General features: G+C 44.2%; 1 protein-coding gene across 2 annotated transcripts in view; it reads right to left on the bottom strand.

Moving 5' to 3' along the window:
• Positions 1-23628, bottom strand: part of ALDH1A3 (aldehyde dehydrogenase 1 family member A3) — a 36688-nt gene extending 13060 nt beyond the window's left edge. Inside the window, exons 1-9 of one of the 2 annotated variants that reach the window (XM_010308095.2) lie at positions 23447-23628; positions 19781-19885; positions 14135-14275; positions 11758-11887; positions 9997-10058; positions 7305-7433; positions 4807-4920; positions 1564-1666; positions 368-552 (exon numbers count right to left, since the gene is read on the bottom strand). In XM_010308095.2, coding sequence (XP_010306397.2) covers positions 368-552; positions 1564-1666; positions 4807-4920; positions 7305-7433; positions 9997-10058; positions 11758-11887; positions 14135-14275; positions 19781-19885; positions 23447-23539 — 1062 coding nt within the window. In that variant the 5' untranslated portion in view covers positions 23540-23628. The remainder of the gene's footprint in view (positions 1-367; positions 553-1563; positions 1667-4806; positions 4921-7304; positions 7434-9996; positions 10059-11757; positions 11888-14134; positions 14276-19780; positions 19886-23446) is intronic. The other variant, XM_075763936.1, reaches the window with a different exon arrangement.
• Positions 23629-24058: the final 430 nt, after the last annotated feature.

Below are 24058 nucleotides of genomic sequence, written 5' to 3'. Positions count from 1 at the left end.
GCTCTAACTACTTGTCGTCACCGACAGAGCCAAGTAGCTGAATGGCCATTTCTGCAGCTGCACTCTTCTGCATGTTGCTATTGCTCATACATGCTTTATGTTACTGTACCAGGGAAACAGCCCCTTCCATAAAGCTGGATAAGAAGTGAATTAAATACATTTGTGTTTAAAAAAATTACAACATAACATTTCAACAGTTGTGATTAATTGGTATTTAAAATAAAGAGAAAAATAAAGCCATGATACATTACTCACCCCTCGGCACTTCTGCTGGGACCATATTCGTAAGAATAATATTTACACGAGGAAAATTAAACAAAAACACAACCAAAACCCAAAGAACAACTGTGCTCAGGCACACAGTTACCTGGGGCCCTTGTTCAGTTCTGGCATCAAAGGGGTCTCCAACAAGTCGCTTCTTGGCATACTCCACGCTGCGCTTGACAAACTCCGGATATATCTGCTCCTCCACAAACACTCGCGAGGCAGCCGTGCAGCACTGCCCTTGATTGAAGAACACGCCTTGATGGGCACATTCCACTGCCAAGTCCACTGCAACACGGCCCAGGAGGGAAAAGTGTTACCACATGCACAGTTTCAGCCTTCCAGTGTTTCCAGACTTGTTTTTTCCCTTCTCTTTTGAAAGCCTCCTTAAAAAATGCTGTCAAGGATCCACACCCATTGAAGGCACTCACAAGGCCTCATACTGCCCCCAAACCAGATCTCGTTATTTCCACCCCCTTCCTGCCTTTTGTCTCAAGGTCTAGTTTGCCATAGCTCCTGATACTTTCTTCCACGAGGATTCACTGTGGGCAGTAACCAGTTTTTCTTGCTGTGGGAATTCAGATGTGGATTCCTAGATACCATGCATTGGTTTCTGAAGACTAGTTTCAGTAGTGATTGTTTAGAAGGCAGTGTGCTCAGACTAGGTCCTTGCAATGCTCACTGTTAGCAGATGGCACAAATACCTCTGGGTGCTAACCTCTGCTGTGCAGGACAGTGGAGATTTTTCTCCCCAAGCCAAACAGAATTTTCCAACCAGTTTGGTGGTCACAGGTTACACATATCACCTAGCACTACTCACTAATGCAACAAAGTCACAACAGAACATGCAAAATGAGTCCTGCAGACCCCCAGGATAGAGATGAAGGCTTGACTAAATCAGGTCCTACGAAACTCTGCTGTCATTGGAATGCCTGCAGTGGGGCTGCGTTTTAGAAAACTGCTTTCCCCACTGCTTGGCTCAGGCTCTGCAGTACCGCCTGCCAAAAAGAAAACACCATGACAGCAGACACACACAAATGCAAGATGTAACTGCAACTGCAGCCATCCTCAGGGAAGGCAACAGTATAATGGTCTGCTTGTTTGCCATGGGAATGGTCCCTGTCCTGGGCATGAGCTCCAGCGAAGCAGAAGTGCATCCTCCTCTTGGACATGGGTTTCCTCCAGCCTTTGTGGAGGATGCAGTGGCAAACACCAATTTGCCAGAGGACAGCAGAGGCATGCAAAAAGCACCATGCTCGTAGTCTCTTACAGCAAATAAACGCAGCAGCCAATACTTACAGTCTGCATCTGCACACACAATGCAGGGGTTTTTCCCTCCAAGCTCTAATGTCACCCTTTTGAGGTTGCTTTTAGAAGCAGCTTCCTTGATCAGTTTTCCAACCTGTAGCATTGAGATAGAAAGAGGACATGAGCTGTTTCCCCTGAAAGTCTTAACTCAGTGTGCCAAGTGTGATGCTAACAAGGGTAGAAGAGTCTGGTGAGTAGCTGAAGCATGTAGAAGTCAGGGGTAGCATCCTTAAATGGTTTGAGTTTCCTACTGCTGCGCTGTGTTGGGTCTAAACCAGCCCCAGAATTAATGTCTGGTTTAGGCAGATCTGAAAGGATGAGCTATGTGGGAAAGCTACAGGAGCTGTATCCTGAAGTTATTTGCTACTCAGAACTGCAGAACAAGGCATTTCCCACCCAGTGCAGGCTACTGAGCAACACTGACAATCAATGGGGCTCCAAGGTTTACGAATTTTACTTTTAAAAATTGGGAATTCGACTTTTTAGGGTAGACCTTGCCAAGGCAGTGTTCTTATCTCATACCAGAAAGCCACATGGTGATTTTGACATTTAGGAGAAAACTACTTCTTTCTGACAGTTTAGGCTGAGCTGCTCCACACACAAGAGTAGCTGAGACATGTTCCTTCCAAGGCAATACCTGAGGATATCAACAGACAAAATCCATCTAGCTCTGCTGTGGTGCTTTCTGCCCAGGAACCTGCTCTGACGATCTGGTGGAATTTATCTGGCCACCCTCTCCTGAAGAGAAGGACTTACTCTGCTTCCAGAATTTAATCAAAGTAATGTCAAACTAAGGGTTTTTTCCCCCAGAGAGGAAATGTTTCCTATCAAATGTTTTCCCCAAATTCTGACTGACCATGCTATTTCTTTTTTATACTGGTAACACCAAACCAGCAATTTCTCTTTCTGTTTTAAAAAATGGAATTCCTCACAAGAGCAGCATAAATCAAGCATCAGAATCATTTAGTAATCCAATTTTGTTAGAAACAGTGTGAGTTAAAACTATTTAGGATCTTCAGTTGTTAAGATGGGGGAGGTTTTAAGTGTGACCTTACATTTGAATTTCCTCATTTTGTAACTGGTTTTCTTGTATTTTATCTTTGCACATGGCAATCTTAACTTCATTTCTGCCTAAAAATACTGTTTCCCTAGAGTGGAACTGTGAGCAAGGAAAGCATGGGGCAGCTGGCTGGCAGTTCTAGGTCTGCATTTCTCATGGTTTGTCTTTGTAACTCGAGCAAGGCTCCCGAACCTAGCTCTACAGATCACCTCTAGTCACTCAGCAGCCTAGTCCTAGAGACAGCAGAAATAAATGATGCACCCTACTGCAAATACACATAGCTTCGCAAGAGGCATTACTACAAGCTAGCTAGTTTATAAGTTAATAAACTATGTTTAGTTTATTAACTGTGCGTGGTGCTCAGGTGCCAGCTGGGGCTAAACCACGACAACTAAATAAGTTAATAAACTAAGGGAAAGCAAGAAATCTAGATGGGAAAAGTCTCGTGGAGTTTAAGATCAGTATTTCCAGGCTGGCACTGAGTCCAAGCTGGGGCTTAAATACTAAGTCAAAATGTATTTTGAATTAGCTTCACTTCCTGGCTCAGAAACAGTAGCATTATGCTGCAAATACTGCAGAGATGCAGCTGAAATCACAGATGGGTGGAGGAGGAAGAAAACACTTCTAAATTACACATGCCTTAGCAAAGAATCTGTCTCCCTCGGTGTTTCCTGCACACCCATGGATTAGGAAGACAAGCACAGCATCTATAGGAGTTTTTTTGCCTATGGGCTCAGGCAGCTGAGACTTTCCTTCTGGCCCTAATCCACTGGATACTCCTTTTTCATTAAAAACCCAAACAGATCCATGTGGGCTGGATGAGTTTATAAGCTCTATTGTTTTCACACAGCCAGTGTCTCATCTGGGCTAAAAGTTTCTGATCTAGGATTTGGAGAGAAGCATGTAACTGGGTAAACTCCTAGATTAGACCAACTATCAAGAGAGTAAAAGCTCATTGTGAACTTTTACTTTTTCGTGTTCGTGTTTGTTTCCATGATCCCTATACAGAAACAGGCTTAACACACCTTCTCCTATGGGATAAGCGAAGCAATCAGGATGTACACAAAGCCACTAGATGGTAGTGTTGTTAAATGCAGCAGCTTCTGAGTGTTTAGTGAGTTACCTTTACTGACCAAGAATACCATTCAAGGTAATTTGTCAGCATTATACAATTAGATTACACTCTGCAATTGTAAGGATAGACATAAGGATGGATGAATTCAGCAAATGCTCAAAAGAATCATGTTATTCAAAGAAATAGAAGAGACAGTGTTTGCCTCAACTGCACTCATTGGTATCAGCATTTCCATTCCCTTCTTCATTGCCTCTCTTTGGGGGTGTGTATATATTGCAAGAAAAATCTAGAGCTATGAGTGGAAAAACGTTCACATTTCTAAGCAAGCTTTTGTTTGAGAATTTGCAGCAGTGATTACTGAGACAAATATGTTTTTGCATGTCACAGCTGTTCTCAATTCCATGGACTAGGCCAAGCCATGCGCTCCTTCCCCCCACGTAGGTACAGAAGAGGACAGCTGTAGGTGTCTGAGAGCGCAGAGGTCTCGCTTCCACCCCTCTCCTAAGCAAGGCAGCCATAGCTATTTACAGGAAAAAAAACTGAATAGAAGGTGCCTTACTGTGCAGGTCTCAAAAGAAGCTCAAATGTTAATCCCGTCCACGTCAGCAGAGGAAGCTTCGGGCACGGGGCCATGTTTTTATTTAAGTCCTAGTTCCTCAGAGGTAAATAAAGCCGACCAAGAATTGTTCAGGCCTCTGACTGACATGTTTTCCAGTTGCACACACTTGCCGGGCAGGACTGGCAGGCAAATTTGCCCAGAAGCTCCATCAGGTCAATGACATGATGTAAAGTCACTGCTAGCCTCCCCGGAGATGGTCTTACCTCATGTCAGAGAATCTATTACTTACAGTTCTTACAGAAATGTGGCAGTTTGGCAAAACTCAGCTTACAGAGATGTGAGATTATCACAAGCACAAGGACCTGAATTAGACAAATCCCAAACACTTCTGAGAAATCCTGTTACATGGAACGTGATGGAAAATGATGTTGCTATACAGAAATCACTGACATTTCATCGGTCCAGTCTTACACGGATGGCAGTTTTAGAAGAGAATGCAAAGAGGAAGAGCAGGTGTTTTAAGAGAAATCTGTCACCTACCTTTGTTGATCCAGTAAAAGCAATTTTATCAATGCTGTGATGGGTAGAAATAGCAGCTCCAGCTGTGGGGCCGTAGCCTGGCACAATGTTCACCACACCTGGAGGGAAACCCACCTAAAACAGAGGTTAAATACAGCTCTGTAGAGAGATTTTGAGCGCTCTGGAGCTGATCTGCACTCCTGAGAGTTCAGTTCTCAGGAAGCTTGAATTACTTGCACTATATTCCTTGCAATTAAGAATTACAAGTGGCAGATAAGGAGCCCACACCAGATACTTCACCATTTCCCAGACTTTCCAGTAACATGGCTGCGTGCTACCAGCTGGAATAGACGTGGGTGAAAGTAACAGCCATGCTTAGGAAATGCCAAGTTTCAGTAAGAATTCTTGGAGGAGTCCCAGTTTCAAGTCAAAAGAGAGTGAGTCTTTTGGCCAAACTTGGCCCCCAGCTACTGCTGTGCAGCTGGAGCCAATGGGTAACTGAATGAAAGTTTGTTTTGAACAAAGGTTGACATTTGTGGTTCTTCAGGGGCCAGAGGGATTAAGGAGTCAGTAAAACCTCACTAGATGATGGGGCTAATAAAACAGGAATACAAGAGCAGATGGTAACAGACATATGCCAGTTTCCACCACATTTACAACCTAGATTAGCCAAGTAGTAATTTTGCCAAAAGAGACAAATGGCAAAACTTTAGGTGAAATTCTAGTGTGAGTAGAAGTGCGGGACTTACGGGTCTGTTTTTATTTCCTGAAACAAGAGTTTCAAGGATTATGCTCTTCTAAGCTAGCCATCCCCTACTACTGATTGCACAAGGTTGTTTTCCCTGCATTTTCTAACAACAGAATTGCAGGATATCAAACATTCACTTAATTTCTTGTGGCTTTTTAATATAAAATCTCAATAAATGCAGTTGCTCCTTTCTAATACAGAAAAAAATCAAAGCAATTGCTCGTGCCCTATCTGGCAAAAAATATCTTCATAAGATTTTTCTCCCCCCATTTTTTCTTTTCATAAATTGGAAGGGCAGTCTGATTTCTTCTATAGGCGTAACAATGATAAAAGTGAGTTTAATAGAGTTTGCATCTTGGCTAATGAGTTTTCAAGAAAATATTGCATGTCAAACTGTGCAAGTAATGGTGTTTGGAGTCAGCAGCAAAGCCACAAGGAAACAAAAAATTGGTTCAGGTCACTCTGAGCCAAAAAGTTTTTTCTGTTTTTCAGCAAAAATGAAAGCCAAAATATTTTGATTGGCTCAATATTATTTCATTGAGCTTAACACATAGTTTGCTTGTGTGTTAACATCTCCTGCATCCTTTTAAAGATTAAAAAAAAAAAGTTTAACTTATTCTTCTGAAAAACTGCAAAGAATTTAGCTAATTTTGGCTGGAGAAAGGAGTATCTTCAAATAAAGTTATTCTGCTCTAATTACACTTCTGCTTTGAAGGACAAGTGTGAGAAACAGGCAGCTTAGAATTTCAGTTCAAAAAATTAATTTCACCAGAATGGAATGTTTTTTCGGGGAAACGGTATGCCTGTGTTCGGGGAGCTGTATGTCGGAGTGAAAAAAGCAGTGCTGTGGCAGGGCTAACTAGAAGTCTTGACAATTGGACCCTCTGATCACTCATCTTGTGTAATCTTATTAAGTCATTAATTGCAGAAGATACTTAATGGTAGTATTTTTGCACTGCCTTTCCTGATGGAGGAGCCCTAAGTATCAATTATTAATGTATCCTCCTATTTTCTCCCAGACTAAGCCAAGAACAGACAAAATCAGCATTATCATTTGACTGAGCCTAACAGACTTTTCCAGCTGAAAGGCAAGAGCATATCTACCACCCTTTTAGTTTTCCTTACAATTAGTCACGTACGTAGACATTAGGAAGCTGATGTACTGACCAGTGTTGGAAGGTACTGTGCACCACCTCAGTATGATTAATACATCTGAGGGCAGCTGAGATTCTACCTGACAAGCCCTAAACCAACATTTGGAAATCCCGACCTATGATCTTCCCTTTATGTCAGTAACGAGTTGGCTTTAGCTAAAGTGTTGTACGAACCACAGAAATTATGAAGAATTGTTTGCCATGGCACTCTGTCTTGGTTGAACTATCCCACTTAAAAATGGTACAAAGACAACACTGCTGTCTAATCACACTGGTTTTTTGTCCTATTGTCTAATAAAACTGAGCAGTAGTCTTTCCCTCATTTGGGAGATGGGAAGACAAGGCAGAGGAATAAAAGCATCATTTTTTTTCTCTTTGCAGCTTCCTGAGAAAAGAGAAAAACCTACAGGTTTTGTGATCTTTGCTACCCACCAGGTGGCCACTGCCAGTCATGAAGGCCTTTGAAAGAAAAGACTGAACACAGAGGTTGTTCTCACTTTCCTCTGTGAGGCTTTAACGTCTTTAAAACGTAAAAACCTACACCGCAAATTCAAGATACCGTCTTGCTTATGACCTTAAAAGAACAGTACCTAGATAGAATGTTCAGATTTCCTTACCTCCTTGATCAGTGAGCCAACGTACAGTGATGTGAGAGGAGTTTGTTCAGCTGGTTTAATAACTAAAGTGTTTCCACAGCACAGTGCTGGTGCCATCTTCCAAACCAGCATTAGCAACGGGAAGTTCCACTGTGAGAACACAAGGCTGGTCAGATCAGGCTGGCACAGTCACCCACTCACTTCCACGCAGCATTTTCCCCACCTTCACACAGCCCGGTAAGAAAAAAGCAACTGGGAGGACAGCCACAAAGAGAAGTAGCTCCTTACAATACTGTGTTTGCTTGGACTACAGAGTATAACTTCCTTGATTTCCCGCTGAGATCCGAAATATTGCTGGCTGTCCTCAAGCTAATCCTTGTGAGTTGGACAAATCTCTGCATGATGTGATCTCATTCTTTACAGGACTTTGATCACACTTTGTATAGGATTTTGGCTGTTCACAGAAGTCATGTCAGAGGCAGTGTTCTGATATATCGCTCTTGTACAACGCCCTTATGTGGGGGAATGACAAGCAATTGCTGATTGAAAAAACTCATTTTTCTGTCTTAGGTATTGGCTGAGTAGTTAGAAGTTATACAATATCCTTTGATTCCAGGTTTATAACTAGGAAACTGCAATGGGTTGTTCAGTCATGGGAATCCAGGGGAGGTCTTACACTCCCTTCAAATTGTAAATTGCTCCTTTCCGATTAGTTTTCTTATTTGGAATTAGGAACCAGTCCACATCAGTTTCCTCTTTGCTAATCTCTTTCATGGTCATGTGTATTTGTAGATCTTGGAGCCTAAGCAAGAATTGGAAAATCTAGCTCACACTGAATCTCAGAAAGGTCATTTGGCAGCAGAAAGGATTTGTTCATTAAAAATAATTAATGCTGCTTTAGGGGTGATGGAAGCAGGCCAACAGTAAGGGGACTTCTTGTCAAAACTCAAGCCAAGGGCCTTCAGCTATCAACAAAGAAGCCAAATATGTTAGGAATCCACAAATTCACACTTACAAATAAATTAGCAGCGTGGCTTTTAAGAGATGAGTTCTGTTCTAACCCAGCAGCCCTAAGATAAAGCAGAACATACTCTAATGCACTATTCTTCAACTTGCCTCTTCCCCTTTCCCAGACCTGTTTCATTTCAGTGATCTTCTCCAATGGCCACATCCCGTGATTTGCCCATTTGTCTTTCTCTCCTAAGCCTTCTTGAAGGCCTGAGTTTGCAGCTTGAGCCATCCACACTTACACTACTTTTCTACACTTTCAGAGCATCACATAACTCCATCAGGAGCTTTCCGTTGTAGAACGGCTGGTGAAAATAACAGTCAAGGACTCCAGGGCTGCCTCATGATATCACCTTGGGATAAAGGTCAGTCATATGCTGCACCTTCTAGAAACTTCCTTTGCTAAGAACATTGGTTTAAATATAGTCAACCCACAGGAAAAAGGGAGGATTGTTAATTGTTCTAGGAAGACACATGCAGAATACTGACAGAAACTCTTTGAATCAAGTAGGAATATACAAATCCACAGACTGTTGGTGTTAGAGATCAAACTGGGGAAAAGAAATTGAAGGGGATTTGTTCTAAGTGAACTGAAGACAGATGTGGTTTGTTGACTCCAATCATCCTTTTTACAAACATAGTGTTGAACTTGAGTCAGATTTGGTTCTGTACTTTGTATTGTATTTATTGCTGATGTAAGGTCAACCTGAAATACTAGAAGTCTCACTACTCCCCTTTACAGTGGCCCTCCAAAGCATCCTACATGTAGGCTTTTAAAGAAATAGTTTCCAAGAGCATTGCTGAGTGCCAAAAGTGGCTGAAATGTGACAGGAAGATACCTTTTAATTGGTGATCAGTGTGAGGAATCTGATGGTTTGGTCTTAAGTCACAAATTCTAGTTGCTCACAAGCAGTTACATTGCTTTGTGAACTGATGTCTTTGGGAACTGATCCAGACCTGGTATTCCCAGGGTCCAGCAAATCCAATACCCCATTCTTTCACTATCTCACATAAACTTATCCCAAAGGTAAAAATCTTCCATGGACTCTTATTGATCCAACTATGCAAACAGAGAATCTTGGCACACCACCACTTGCCTCATGGCCTGTAGAATACCACATTCAAAGCATTTTACAACCAGATAGGAACAAACTATGTCTCCCACGTAGCTGTAAAGTCTTCCTGGCTGTCTGTTTAAACAGAGCAAGCAACACACACTAAAACTGGAGGTATTCCAAGAACTAGCTACACTGTCCCCTCAGCAGAGAATGAGACCTCAAGGAAAAGAAAACTCTATTCAGTGAGATTTAATCACAGAAAGCTCAGAGAACAGCTAGGGGTTATTAATAGTGGATATGATTTAAAACTCAAAACTATGCATCAGCACTAGGCAGCAAAAAGATGGTTGTCCCAGCAGCGGAAGAGTCAGAGAGCTCTGGCTGGTCTCTGGTGACTGGTGTCAGCCTCAGAGAGGAACAGAGCATCTGATTAGGAGACCCACCCTTCCACTGCAGAGGACTTTGTGCTGCCAAGAGCAATTGGCATGGGGGTAAACCAAGAAACTACATCAGGCAACTGAGATGGGAGTTCCCTGCAGAACAGCTGTACTTAACTAGGAAGCAAATGGCTAGAGTGTAAGATGGGGAGTGCACGTGTACTTCTTCCAGTTCTAAGGGAGATGCAGGGCACCATCACTGCTACTTACTGGAGTTATAGCTCCACAGACACCCATCGGTTCATGCCTGGTGAAACAGACAAAATTTTCATCTGCAAGACAAAAGAATAAAGAAACGTAGAACGGTCAAAATCCTTGCTTCTACAGAAAGAGAGTAAGATGACTGCACACTAACAAGTTGGGGACAGAACTAAAACCATATTAGACAAAGAACTCTATATCTGTTCTTAACTCATGCTTCTGGGACACTCCAGGTGTATGAAGATCTGTTTGAGAGTAAGTCTTGTGTTAGCTCAAAACCCAAACACTGCTCACATTCACACTGGACCCTTTCAAAACCAGGGGTTCAATTCCTTCTGCAGTCTCCCTGTGTTGAGGCTAAGGTGGAGGATAACTCCCTACCACACTGAAAAGCACGTAGAAATTTCATTCAGATCGTGTCTCATTGAAAGAAGCAAGGCACTTGTTTCCCTGAGGGGGAGAGTTTTTAAACCTATTTTGTACAGGAATCATATTCCGTGTTACAGGAATTACTCTTTTGGTAAGAAATCACAAAAAGATGAAACTCCGGGAGTAAAGTAATACCATTCCTCTTAAAATATTGCTATTACTCTTTCAAAGAGAAAGCAGGAGGAGATTTTACTTACAAATTCATTCTTGCTGAAAACCTACTTTCATTGGGAAGATCTGACAAAAGACATGAACATTTCTAATTACAGTTTTTGGAAGTGATCTCAAATCAGGACCAACAAGCAGTGTCCAGGCAAGCAAAGTTTCCCGTTACTCTGAATGAGGGTGACAGATCTCAGTTTATGTGACTGACATCACTCCCTTTGCTGACTGCACAGGTTGAACTAATTCAGCCCTTCAGAGCCCTTCCTCTGGTGACTAATTTTTGCCTGCAGTGCCTGTCCTTCACACAGCCTCAGTGATCACCCACATGCAGGGTCAAAACAGCCTGATTTTGAAAATACACCGTGTTGCTAATCGTGCCACATGAACATCCATTGTCATAACTTGTTCTCCCCAAAACCATATTTGAACTTATATAGCTGAGCCCAAGTGTTCTCTCTGTCCCTGCCACAACAGTGCAGTGTGACTGCTCTGGCATTGAAGCCTAGAAAACATTTTGAAAAACTTTTTTCAAGTATCATAAAACTTGACAGAGGCCCTCCAACAGCTCAGTGCTTTGGGTCCTGAGAAGAGTCAACATCTCAGACCTTCTTTTTAATAAAAGTTAAGAAAAAGCACTACACGATCTCTCCAAATATTTGTGAGCTGGCACTATCAGGGATGTAGGAATGTCAGTGAGGTGGGAGGCACTGGTGGATTCCACATCAGTCCTCTGCCCCATGCCTATGGCATCTAGGACAGTACAAGCTCTGCTGCCTTCATAGAATTCTCCCTAGAAACCTCTGTCCTGTCACTCTCTGGCACCTTAATTAATTTCAGTGATACTTAGTGAATAAACTCCCCTATAAGGGATGGAGTTTTTTCTTTAAAAATTAGTCTAATTTAAAACCAAAAAGATTTCTCTGTTAAAAAAGCAACAAAATAGCCCATCCATTATCTTCCAAAGATCTACCCAGGCATTCACATTGTTCTCCCACTAGTTTAAATCTTGAAACATATCTAATGAAAATGCATCCTGAGAGAGAAAGGAAATGCAGGTTATTTTTGCAGGTTGTCAGAAGCTCACCTGTCCATGCATCTCCCTCCCAGCAGGCTTCCTTTCTGCCCCCTCAAGGCTGATCCCATCCCAGCTTTGAAACTGGGTCTGAAGGAACTTACCCACTGGGATAGTTCTGCCCTGAATTTTATCAGCCCATCCAGCATAATATCGGAGTGTTTTTATACAGCCTTCCAAGTCAATGAAATAAGCCTGCAGAAAAGGTTTTCCTGTGTCCATTGTTTCCAGAGTCTGGAAAAAACCAAATTGCACACACTGTCAGACAAGTCGATGTTGTGGAGGTTTTTTTCTTAAGAAAATACTTCTAGAGAAACTCTTCCTCAATTTTATTTTGCCTTGTGCTGCAGACATGGGCTTTCCTTCCCTCCCCTCATATTTAAGGAACAAGCCCATTAATGCAAATAAGGTAGAAGGGAGACTAGACCTAATAGCCCCAATGCATATAGAAGTTGCTTTCTTCAGTGACTGCAATGAAAGTGCATCTTCTGAGAACCCCCAGAAGGTGGCTGTGGGTGGGATACAGGGCTGTGGGCTGGGGCACTGGTCAGAAATTACATGTGTCATAACTTTACCATAACTGACCCTTCAATGCAGATGTTCTGGATTCCAGATGGTGTCACTGAAATCACTCAGATGCACTTTCCTTTTATTTGGAACGCTATTTTTTCTGCTTCATAGACCTAAAACCAACCTCTGAAAAGCCTCTTTTGTCCACAGGATGATAGAAAACACTTTTTTTTTTTTTTTTTCCCCCAGAGTTCTGATAAAGTAACCTTTGGGCTCAGATCCGTGCTGAGACTAAGGCAAGAGAGAAGCTGCTTCACTAAAGCTGCACTGGTGCTGAGCTGCTCTAAATGAAGTCCAGTGTGGGCCTGTGTCCGCCACACTGTTCTGGACATTAGCTCAGTGAATGCTTTGTTCTCTACTCAGGTCATTAAATGGGATATTGGCACAAATGGCCAGCACATCCATAAAGGAAGTGCTATCCCTTGGTAGATTGAAACATCTTTGTTTACATATGAAGTCATACCCTGTCATCTTCCACAGACATTAGGGTCCAAACAGCACTCGAACAGACATTCCCCTTGGAATGACTAGGATTGTTATCCACTCTGCTAAAGCAACTGATTTTTATAAGTCATTGCTTAGCCTGCAGCCAAGGCAGCCATGGCTGGTTTTCTGCAGTAAAAATAACAATGCCAAACAAGCCCTCCCAGATCAGAAGGGCAGCAGAAAGCTTGAAATGAGTGTTCTGGTTTATGGAAAAAGGAAGGTCCTCTGAAGTCACATCAAAAAGTGAGCAGAAAAGGAACAGAGTGTACTCACACACACTGTATATTTTTTTTTTTATTATTATTCCCTTTTATTTGCTGGTCTGAACTGCCCTCAGACCTGGATTTTTCAGTTTTGCTCTGCTGAAACTGGAGGCTGTCAGGTAGTTAAGAGACACTGTGCTGTGGAAAGAAATCCAGCTCAAAACAGTCATGCAAGTACAAGCTCCTAAGCACATCCCATGAATGTTAAGTCCTACTGACCTCAGTGGGACACGAGCTCAAGAACTTACACATCTAACAGCACTTCATGTCATAAATGCCATTCCCCTGAAGATAAGCAGAGCCGAAGTACAGCATTGAACTGGTGAGCACGCAGGTCCAAGATCTTAGGTGTGGACTGACAGCAGCTCTAAGCTGAGAGATGCTAGGATTTGTGAGCACCATTTGGAACAATGTCCAAGGCCCACAGAGTCTAAAGGCTTTACCAGCTGCAGCACATTCTAGCTTGGGTCCTACTCCCTTTGTTCTACACCAGAAGGACTCCTTCAGGATAGGATGGGAAATCATTAGCAATAGTTCTTCAGTGCAGAAGTTCAAGTTAACACAGCTTCATGACTATAAAGAGATTTTCCTGAGCCAGTACATTCAGTAGGGAAAGAAACAGTTCCCACTTACACACATTGTAAATTTTGGATGACATCCAGCAGAGAAAGATTCTCTTTCCAGCCCCCCATTTTAGGGGAAGCAATTTGCAGAGAAGTCAAACTGGCCTTGCATTTCTATAATAAAGAAGGACCAAGTCAGTTGTAGTGGTTTGTGGGGGTTTTTGGGTTTTTTGGGGGTTTTTTGGTTTTTTTAAGATAAGAACTGGGAGGCAGCTATGAACATTGGTGACTTAAACTAAGAAAGAATATGTTTATTGCTTTGAAAATTTAAGTATTAATATCTGCAATCACTCCAATAGCTAGCTAAAGTTTTGAAGAAGTCGACTATTCAGAAGAACTAACAGCCTTCTTCTAAGACCCCTAAAATCATCCTGCAGAATGAGGAAGATAAGCCATGACTCCTACATGGACTCTTCTGCCCTTCATAAAGGGAAAGAAACACATTAAGTAGATACGGATGCAGCAAAATCAGAGGGTTGGAGCTGAGTTATCAGCCAACTGTTGCTGGTTTATCACCGCTTATCAATCACGGTACTTACTGCCAGGATGACTCTGTCTCGCTCAAGAAGATCAGCCAGCTTGTGCAGAAGTCGTCCTCTGCTTAGGGCATCCATCTGTCTCCATGGAGACCCCCTCTGGAATGCTGCCTTTGCCGCTTCCACGGCATTATCCACATCAGGCTAGAGCAGCCACATACACAAGAAAACCTTAGGTTACAAGGAAGGAGCTGGGCAATGGCACAGAAATCCCATCATACTGCTTCCTAGATGATGGCTGTGGTGGCTAAAACCAAGTTGTGTGACAAAACCATTTCCATTTTACTCCTGAATTTGGACCCAATCCTGCAATAAGTTTTGGGTTTGTCCTGGGCTCATAAACAACCTTGGGGTCAGAGTACCAATAGTGTCTTTCAAGGGCAATTTTATGCAACTGGTTTGTGTATACAATAATCCAGAGTCATGCTCCTGCTGATACAGGATGTAAGTGACACTCAGGAAGGATGGAGAAATGAAATTCCACTTCTGTTCCCATTACAGCTTCCCTAAGCGTGAGAGGCCATTGGCCTGCGTGAATCATCTTCCTCTCATCAAGTGTCGGAAGGAAAGTCCCCCACGAGAGAGATCAGTTTTATCCAGGGGAACAATCACAACTCAGATCCCACCATTTAGTCCCACCAGAACACACTCCAGTAACAGTTAACACACTAAAAAACCTCTTAGATCCTAGGTCACACTTCTACCAGATGAGAAGGGTTTTGTTGTTCAGTGCTACGACAAAGGCATTTCACCTACACAGACTTGGTGCCACCCTCCCTTCTGTTTTACCACACTCTGGACCAAATCTAATCCTATTTATCCAAGTTACTACTCAGGTGGGCAGCAAATTCCCTCTCCCCACACCACCAAACCCAGAGAAGCTTCATGAATTTGCTCTAGCCACAGTATGCCCTGGACTCCTCCCTTCTTCCCACATACGTTGATTAAAAAAAGTGAAGCTAAGGGCAACCTCCCGACCCAATGAAGTCAATGGGAACACTGCCATCAACGTCCACGAGGCCAAGGCTGTACCCCAAGCATACATAAAGCTTATTTCACCCTGACTTTGGACAGAATCCTGCTCTATGTAATGTCTGGCACACCCCGTGCCTCACTTCAGCTGATGGAAAACTTGGAGGGAGGGTTTCAGGCCTTGATTGTTCCTCATAGAACTTCACCAGTTGCTCTCATTTGTGTCTTATCTCCAGTCTTGTCTTGATAAAATTACAAAAGTAAGCCTCTGCACTGATCCAACAGGGTCTGGCCATTCTCCCCTCATGGAAAAGTGTGTGGTGCTCAACCAAGAAAAGTGTTATGGGGAGACATCTTGCCCTCTGACAGCAAAAGTTGATGGAGAAAACAGTAAGTCGTCACCCACTGAAATGGCACCTTACACTAAATCTGGCTTCTTTTCTTTACAAGAAGATTACACAGCTTTAAAAGAGTCTGACCTATACTACCAGGAAAAGAACCCCACCCTTTCAGAAGGGCACTGATGGGGAAACCATTGGAGGAACAGTTCACTTCAGTTGAGTTGATCTGGATTTAAACTGGCACATCACAAAGGCCAGGAGGCACCACCAGCCACTGCGTGCATATGTACTCCCCATCCTGCCTGTTGCAATGAAGAGCCAAGCTGAAAAGTGGCAAGTCTTCCCTCAGCAGCAATTAATTAGCTTCTATGACCAGGCTGGAAGCACCAGTGTGCAGAGCATTGGGTCTGCAGTGGCACAGGCCACAATGCAGCAAGCCCTTGGTACTGAGAGACTTCCCACCACTCTTGCACTCACAGGAATGAGATGGCTGTGCTGGTAGAGGACTTCAGTGCATGCTCAGATCTTCCCCATCTTCTAAACATGGGAGCGCCTGAGCCCTGCTGCAGCTCCTGTAAATACTAGCTGCCTTCATTCTTGTTGTCTTGGGCACACCAGGTACATGTAGCAGCTTAGAGACTGCAGTCACTATCACACAAGCAAAAAGGCTTTCCCAAAACACCCTCAGGGGCAGCACCACCAAGTGAGATCCTGTGAGCCTGTGTAGCCTCAATAGGCCTGAGATATCAGCAAAAACAAGGAAATTCTTCAGGAAGGCTGAAATGCCATTCTTAATCCATCCTGTTATGACTAGGCATTAGTGGAGTCTGAATGGCATGTTCATTGCAGGCATGTTGCAATAGGTAGGCACAATGCGTGACAAAAAGACTCGTAACTGTCAAGGTGCCAGGGACACACTGTGGTCTACAAAACCACAAAGAGGAGGAGGAGGAGGTCTGTGCATCCTGGTGCTCAGTTCTGATATATACAGATTTACTGAGTATTACATAAAAAGCTCCACTAAGAGAATATTAAGATTGCAAAGTCAAGCATTATAGCCTTGGGAAATGCCTGCAAACCTTCATACCCACCCTGGATGTTTGCATTATGATACAACCCCCAGTTACACAACTGCATACCATTTTCCCCTGAACAAACTCACACCATTCTTTGTTCTAAGCTACCTCCTCCACCTTCCTCCTCTACCTCAAGTCCTGCTCATTGCTGCTTTGCTTCTACCCTGCTCCTTCTCTCTCCTGTCTCAGCAGCAGGCTGCAGAGCACAGTGGAGACCATCATTCCACTAGCTCTGTGAGTAGCAAAGACACCTGCAAAAAAAGCCTTGCTCTGCTTCAGGCTCAGTGTGCACAACACTGCTTCGGTTTGGCCGATAAGAAAACATGCCAGGGATGGAGCACATCCAGTGGAGACCATCTTTCTTCAATTAAATTACTAACTTCTTTGGAAAGGCACTTTTCTGACAGAGGGCACAAGCATGCCACAGTTTCTCAGTTAGAGGAGGTTCAGAGCTGACCTGCTCCCATGCAGGTCCTCTACAAACAGTCTATGTATTGCAATTGCTGTAACTTTTGAACTAAAGTTTCAACCAGCATCTTAACAGCTTCAAGTGTCCAAAACTATTACAGAGGGCATTGCAAGTATACTGTAGGGAGTAATACTCCTGCAGTCTCTTACCTCGGCCTGTTGCTGCAGTCTGAAGTGGGAGTGGATGCCTGTGAACAAAACCCTCTTATAACCCTTCAGAGATTCACATGGGAGAGTGAACTGCTTAGAAACGATCATGCCAGATGCTCCACAGCATCAAGTCTGCTCAGTCACAGCTGTGGGCCTGCTGCCCACACTCTGTGGCAACCAGCTGAGCTGGGCACTCCTTTGAGGAAGGAGCATCTTTCCCTCTGTCTTTGCTGGATGTTAACAAGCTGCTAGAAGAAAAAAGCCTGACTTCAAGTGTTATCCACAGCACCAGAGAAATGGCAATGGTGCAAGTATTTTTTGCCTTCACATGGTAACACCAAGTCAGAGTGGAAGTTCTGGGGCTCCACTATTCACTGGGGGGCAGAAGTCTAATGAAGAAAGTTATTTGTTCTCCATTATCAACCTGGCAAACACTTGGACACTAAGCCCTTATTTGGGAGGCAAAAAGCCTCCAAGCATGCAGTGGAATCCTTTGGAATTTTATTTTCAGTGCTTCTTTTTTCCACGCAAGACTTCTTTATCACTCAACTATTCCATCAAGGGCAATTCTGTAACTAAAGAAAAAACAACAAAACCTTTGCTCCTAGCCTCATAAAACATTGGCCAAGTTTCAGCACCAGACTAAATTGTCATCACTGAGATATCAGCTGCCAAATTCCCACCCCTCATGTGTAGCCTAAGCTAAGTACACTCTGCATGGCCAGGGAGGGGCGGGTTTCTGCTCAGGGCTAGGGAAGTGGAGTCCTGCTCCCAGCCTGCTGTGCAGGCAGGCATGGTCAAGCATCACCAGTAGCCAAACAGCTAGTTTGGGATGCTTCTCACACATGACTAACTAATCCATGTTTAGTCCCACTCAGTCCTTCACAAAAACCTACTTTAAAAAAATATATAATTTTTTTCTCCAAATATGATGTAAAGGGATAGAAGAGTACAGAGCCTTGACCCTTCTGGAGATGGGAGCAGGTTTTCAATCACACAAGCTGCAGATATCTTACATTCTTGCCTGTAATTATTTATGCACTGAGGAGTCAGTCACCTATGCTGAGTATCCACGGGCAGAGGGCTCCACTGACTGGCCCCAAGGAAAGGTTTATAGTGACTCTTCTGCAAGCTAGAAGCTGAAATCTCTCCTTGAATTCAGGCAGGGACAAGTCTCAAGGAGGCAAGCTGCAAAGCTGGCCTTTTAGTTCTACATAAAAAAATTTTTTAACCAAGTCATTAAGAAGCAGGCTTGAAATACTCATGTAATGCTCTAACTGCTTGAGGAGACACTTTAGCTAGGGAACAATAACAACGTCATGGTTTCTGCCTGGCAAGATACAGTTGCATCAGAGTTAGCTTCAACTCCACTGTTTACATGTCACTGCAATTAAACACAGTTGTGTCCTACCCAGTTAGTATAAAGAAGTAACACATAATGTTTGGTTCTGCCTTAATCTGTAATTGCCCATGGATGCACAGATCCCCCATGGCAAGAGCTCTTAACAGAGGCTGCTTTAGTGCCATCCAAAAAGAATAGCTACCTCACATACTATTTGCATGCAGGCTGGAGACTTGTATTGCCAAGCAAGTTTGCTCCCATCTCCAGAAGGGTCAAGACTCTGTACTTGACAGAGTAGAGCACCTGAAAACACATTGCCCCTGCTCAACTAGTATCACTCCTACTAGGAAAGGATCCCCAAGGCAGCTGCCTGGCTGGAAACCAGGCACTGGGCCTCACAAGTGTTAAGACAAGCTTAGATACCAAGAAAAAGATACCACAGTACAAGCAGAAATGCCCACGCTGCCCATCACTTACTGCCCACAGCAATGAGCAACCAAAGCCCTGGTATAGCAGAGCAGCTGTGAATCACCTTCCCATGAGATATTGCAAAAAGCCAGCTCTTTCCCATAGATCAGGCCAATTGCCCCATACATGAGCTGTTTTGGACACAAAGTGTCACCTCATTGTTCCTCACCTCTGACTGTTACCAAACCCAAACAGTTATGTCCCAGGCTAATCTACAGCACACCAAGGCCAGGGATTACTAAAGTTCTTGAGAGATACTAGTTTGGTTTTAACTGAGAGTTGCCACATTTGTGCAGGAGACCAGAACCTGTGATACTAGTCAGAAAAGCAGCACTACATCTCTAGCAGAAAGTGGGCAGTGTTTGCATGACAGCTTAAGTTTCCCCAAACACTCAGGTTATTTGTTGATTGTGTTTAAAAGGGGCGAGTTCCAGTTTCGTGTCTCCAACAGGCAGCAGTGCAGCTTGTGTATAAACCGCTCCCAACACAAGGCCCAAGTTCTGTCAGGGATGTGCATACACCATTATTGCTATTTCCTCAGACTGGCTGCTTCCTTCCAGTCTATAACACAAGAGTGAGGCTGAATCTCATTCTTCTGACAGTGTTTGGCAAACAATTCCTACCAGGGAAAGTGACTCTGCTGAGTTGGACAGAATTGATCCCACCCACCCCATGTAACTCTTGAACAGCACATCTAGTTTTCCCAGACCTTCAGCTCACAGTCTGGCCAGATGTATGTTGTCGTTAAAAGCCAGCTTTCCTCTGTGTGCTTCCCTACAAATGGGAGTCCCTTGGAAACAGTCTTTTGCACTGCCTTTCCAACAGCACTTACCTTGTCTCCTTCCTCAATGTCACAAATTTTCTCCAGCGTTGAAGGGTTGTAAGTGGGGAACTTCTTTCCACTTGTAGACTCGTGCCATTCATTGTTAATAAATATCTGAAGAAAGACCAAGGGGAGCAGGACAGGGAAGACAAAGAAGAAAAAACTGATGCAGACAATACAAAAAAACCCAAGTACTCCTCAAAGGTCTTGAGGCTCTTCAGTTTCCATTGATGGCAGGGTCAAGCATGTTCAGTCTCTCTCCCAGGGAGACTGTTTGTGATACAGACAGCATTTATCCAAACCAGAACCTGAGCCAGAGAATAGACGAAAAAGCCTTCGTGCACCCAGTTAGTTTTGAGCCAGAGGAAGACAGAGGATGGGGCCCACACAGTATAACACCATAATCTGGCAACAAGAAACAGACAGTTTTTGAAATACATCTCCATGGGAACAGCAAGCAGACACCAAGAGAAACGGGTATGGTTGAGGCAAAAGGAGCCCCTTGTTACATGCTACAAATGAAGTGTCAGTGTACAATATCACTTGGTTGTTCATATTCTGCCCTGGGCAGACTTGCCCTCCCCAAGCACGGGCCGGAGGAGGGTAAGTTCTACCCCACTATGGCTTGTCACAGGCTAGATCAAGCCTCCCACGTCACTCAGAGTTGCCTATGACAAGATTTAAGTGTTTCAAAATATTGCATTTCCAGAGCAAGAACAAACAGTCCCAGTGTTGCGTAACTGAAAATGCATTAAATACTAGAGTGTTGTTACTCACTGTAAACAGAACATGAATACCTATATACAATTAATTGATTCAACATGCTTCTTATCCACACTGTGATCTAACTTGGCAGTGTTATATTTTATAAATATACTTTAAGTAAGATTAGATGAAGTAATCTTTATTACTAGCCTGTTAGCGGCTGTAAGCTAGTACTTTTACTTGGAAGTCATCCACATTCACAATCTTGTTTATGATTCTTTACACACCACCAGGAGATTAATGTTGCATCCCTTACATTTGGAATTCCCACTGCTTTGGGTCATAGTTTTCTTTCCTTGGGCAGCTTTTTTCTTGAAAGGAGTTTCTCCTGACTATTTCTGCAAATATCATCCAAGATGTAACTGGCATAGAAGCTGCACTTTTGGACCCACCTGTTTCAGACAGGCTGAGAAAAAGAAAGTTTTGCCAAAAAAAGGTGCTAATTGAAGTCACAAGAAAAGATAAAGTGTTAGAAATATTAACTTGACACTAATGCTCCCAAACTACCTCTATTATCCAAGTACTGCATTTTAATTATCTCTTAAGAAAAGAACACATTTTAACTTCAGTTTTCATTTGTTTCACTAACAAAGAAAGCCACATTTTAAATGTGGAGGATTTGACAGGAATTGTAGAATTACAGCATCAGGTATACGCTCACAAACTAAGGACTGTTTTTCCCCTGCATTCAACATTACTTCTGTGAAAGAGTTAGGATGGGAAAGCAATGTTCCTATAAGTAGGAAAAATTAGAATGACAGGATCAGGATGTTTAAGCGTAACATATATGCTGGCATCGTTCTGGAAATCATACCACGTAGCCCAAGTCTTTGGTGCCAGGAGTTGAAATCAAACAGAAGAGTGTATCAGCCATTCATGCTTCATACCCAGGATTTGGGACACAAATTGCAGACAGATCACTTCCATCACACATGCATGACAAGCACTAAGCTGCTCTAAAAGTAAGATCTTTGTTGAAAATTTTCCCTCTCCCCTAGCCCTGTAACTGGTAGAACCAAAAATAAAAATCTCTGTTAAGCAGAGGAAAGTGTCCCGTCAGCTGTAAACATCTGGTGAAACTCAAAGCTTGTAGAAAACCCCTTGCAGCTTTATGAAAACTGACTGCTGCTCATTATTTTCTCAGATGCACCGGGAGCATCAGATCAAGTGTCAAATTCACACTTTTAATTAACATTGGTTTCCACTTTTAAGAGACTACCTTGATACCTTTAATGCACAGAGTCTCTGGTAAAAACTCTAGAGAATTAAAACACGCATGTTTTAAAACATATATTGCTGCAGGATCAGATCCCGAAGGAGTATTTAAAAAGTGTTCACAACAATAAAAATAACAAAAACCAGAACATTTGGATGTTTAAGAACTCTAATGGCTGTGTCCATTTTGGACACAGGAAAGAGCTGTTTGTGCAGCATTACGCCATTCTGCAATCAGCAGCTGCAGATCCAATTTGCTGCTAAATGACAAGTTTATCTTACAAAGAAAAAGTAGATAAATTTGGGATGTTAAAAATTAAACTAGTCCAGTGATTACTATTAATTGCTAATCTGTTTCAGTACTTCAGATGCTTAATTCAAATCAACACCTCACTGGATAAGCTGTCACTGTTTACTCCTTCTCACTGCAAGAGAATGAGCTTCAAGTTCTGCTTTTTTTACTATTTAATACAGAATTAATACAGAAACACAACAGTAATTAATACACTCTTTCAGGCCCTCCAGCTCTTTCAGTCCAGCCACATAGTTCAAGTTATGGCAGTCAAGGCTGCCTAGCAGCATAACCAGTCGGGATATTTTCCCCACTGCGCAAGACAGCGGGTCAGGCTGTTGCAGAACAAAAAGCAACTTGGCTATCGCAGAGCTATGGCTGTGTTAGGGAGCAGGGATTTCTGCAGCGGTGCTCAGCTCTGCACCAACACCAGCCTCACTTCTCAAGGACAGAATTATCAAGCCTAGGAGCCTTCCGTTAAGCCTGAGAGGTCAGGAGCAACCATTTAAAGGGAAGCTCGATGGAGAGGAGAGGTGGGGGTTTGTGTGGGCTTGCTGCCTGGCTCCTCATACCACAGAGGAGCTGTGGAGGAGCTCTGTTGGGACAGCAAGCCACCAGCAAGACGTGCGTGAACACCACTCCTCTTCAGGAGTTGTGGAGTGGCACCAGTCCCATCACAGAGCCCTCTCCCCAGATCCAGTCCTGCAGGACGCTGGCCCTCCTCCACACTCCCTGCATTCATCCGGGCCCAAACTCAACCCCTGGCACTGACACCCCCCTCCCATCAGGGCTTCACCCCACCACAGAGGAGCTTCACACCAGGTCAAGGACAGTTGAACAAAACCTAGGCAAGCAGCTTCCTCACCAATAAACCCCTTCTTGCCTCATCCAAATCCAATTTCACTGAGCAATAACATGATGCTAAAAGCATTTACTGGGTGGGTTTGTGAGAGCTGCACAGGGCACTTGGGAAGATGGCTGTCAGGGTGACCAGGACAGGCCAGCATGGCACCACAGCCCTCACACAGCAGGCCAGCTGCTGATCTACACCAGGGCCTGCCACACAGCTAGGGAGAGGTGCCCATGGGCACCTGGGGCAGCACCACAAGTTTAGTGCTTCCCCCCCCCTTAAAAAAAAAATTGGTTTCTTGGGCTTTAGAGATGGGGCAACAGCAGCTCCCCTAGAAACACCAGTCACCTGCTCACTCCAGTCACTCAGCCACACTTACACACCCATAAGGCTACTGTCTAGGGCAGCAGGAAAAAATTAAGAAAAAATAAAAGTGACAATGATGGAGAAAATTTTATATTAAAATTAATAACACTTCACCACCAGCCTGACTCCACCAAGCATCAACGACACCACAGCAAAGCCCACTACCCACCTCCCCTTACCAGCTCACCTTAGTGTACTTCACCTCCAGGCTCCGCAGGGGCCGCGGCACCATCTTCCTGTCAGGCTGCCCGTTCTCCACAGCACCGTTGAGGGCGGCCATGGCCCCGCCGTCGAGCCCGCGCCGCCCTCTGCCGCTGACAGCCCGCGGCACCGCCTTAAGAGCGGCGCGCGCCGGGAGCCACCGCCCGCCCCTATCGGCCACCACCCCGCCCCGCCCCTCGCCCCGCCCCGTCCCGTCGGGCGGCCTCGGCCCTCAGGTAACGGGCGGCGCCGCCCCGCCGAGGCACCGCGGTTGCCGGCCGGTCGGGGGGCGCCAGCGGGCTACGCCGGCCGCCTCGGGGCTCTCCTCAGGGCTCCCCACGGGGCTTCCCGCAGGGCTCCCCTCAGGGCTTCACGCAGGGCTCCCCATAGAGTTCCCCTCAGGGCTCCCCACGGGCTTCCCACAGGGCTCCCCTCAGGGCTCCCCGTAGAGGTCCTTGCAGATGACCCCTCAGGGCTCCCATCAGGGCTCCCTGCAGGACCGTGGTGGCAGGACACCCACAGAGCCGCAGACCTCTCTGCTCGGAGGTGGCCCGTCAGTTGCGGCCTCTCCCCTGGCGAGGGCAGCAGAGCAGGGGGT

This window comes from Balearica regulorum, chromosome 12, assembly GCF_011004875.1.
Source record: "Balearica regulorum gibbericeps isolate bBalReg1 chromosome 12, bBalReg1.pri, whole genome shotgun sequence".
Classification (NCBI taxonomy): domain Eukaryota; kingdom Metazoa; phylum Chordata; class Aves; order Gruiformes; family Gruidae; genus Balearica; species Balearica regulorum.
Note: the sequence above shows the minus strand (reverse complement) of the source record. Positions and strands in the feature narration are given on the sequence as shown.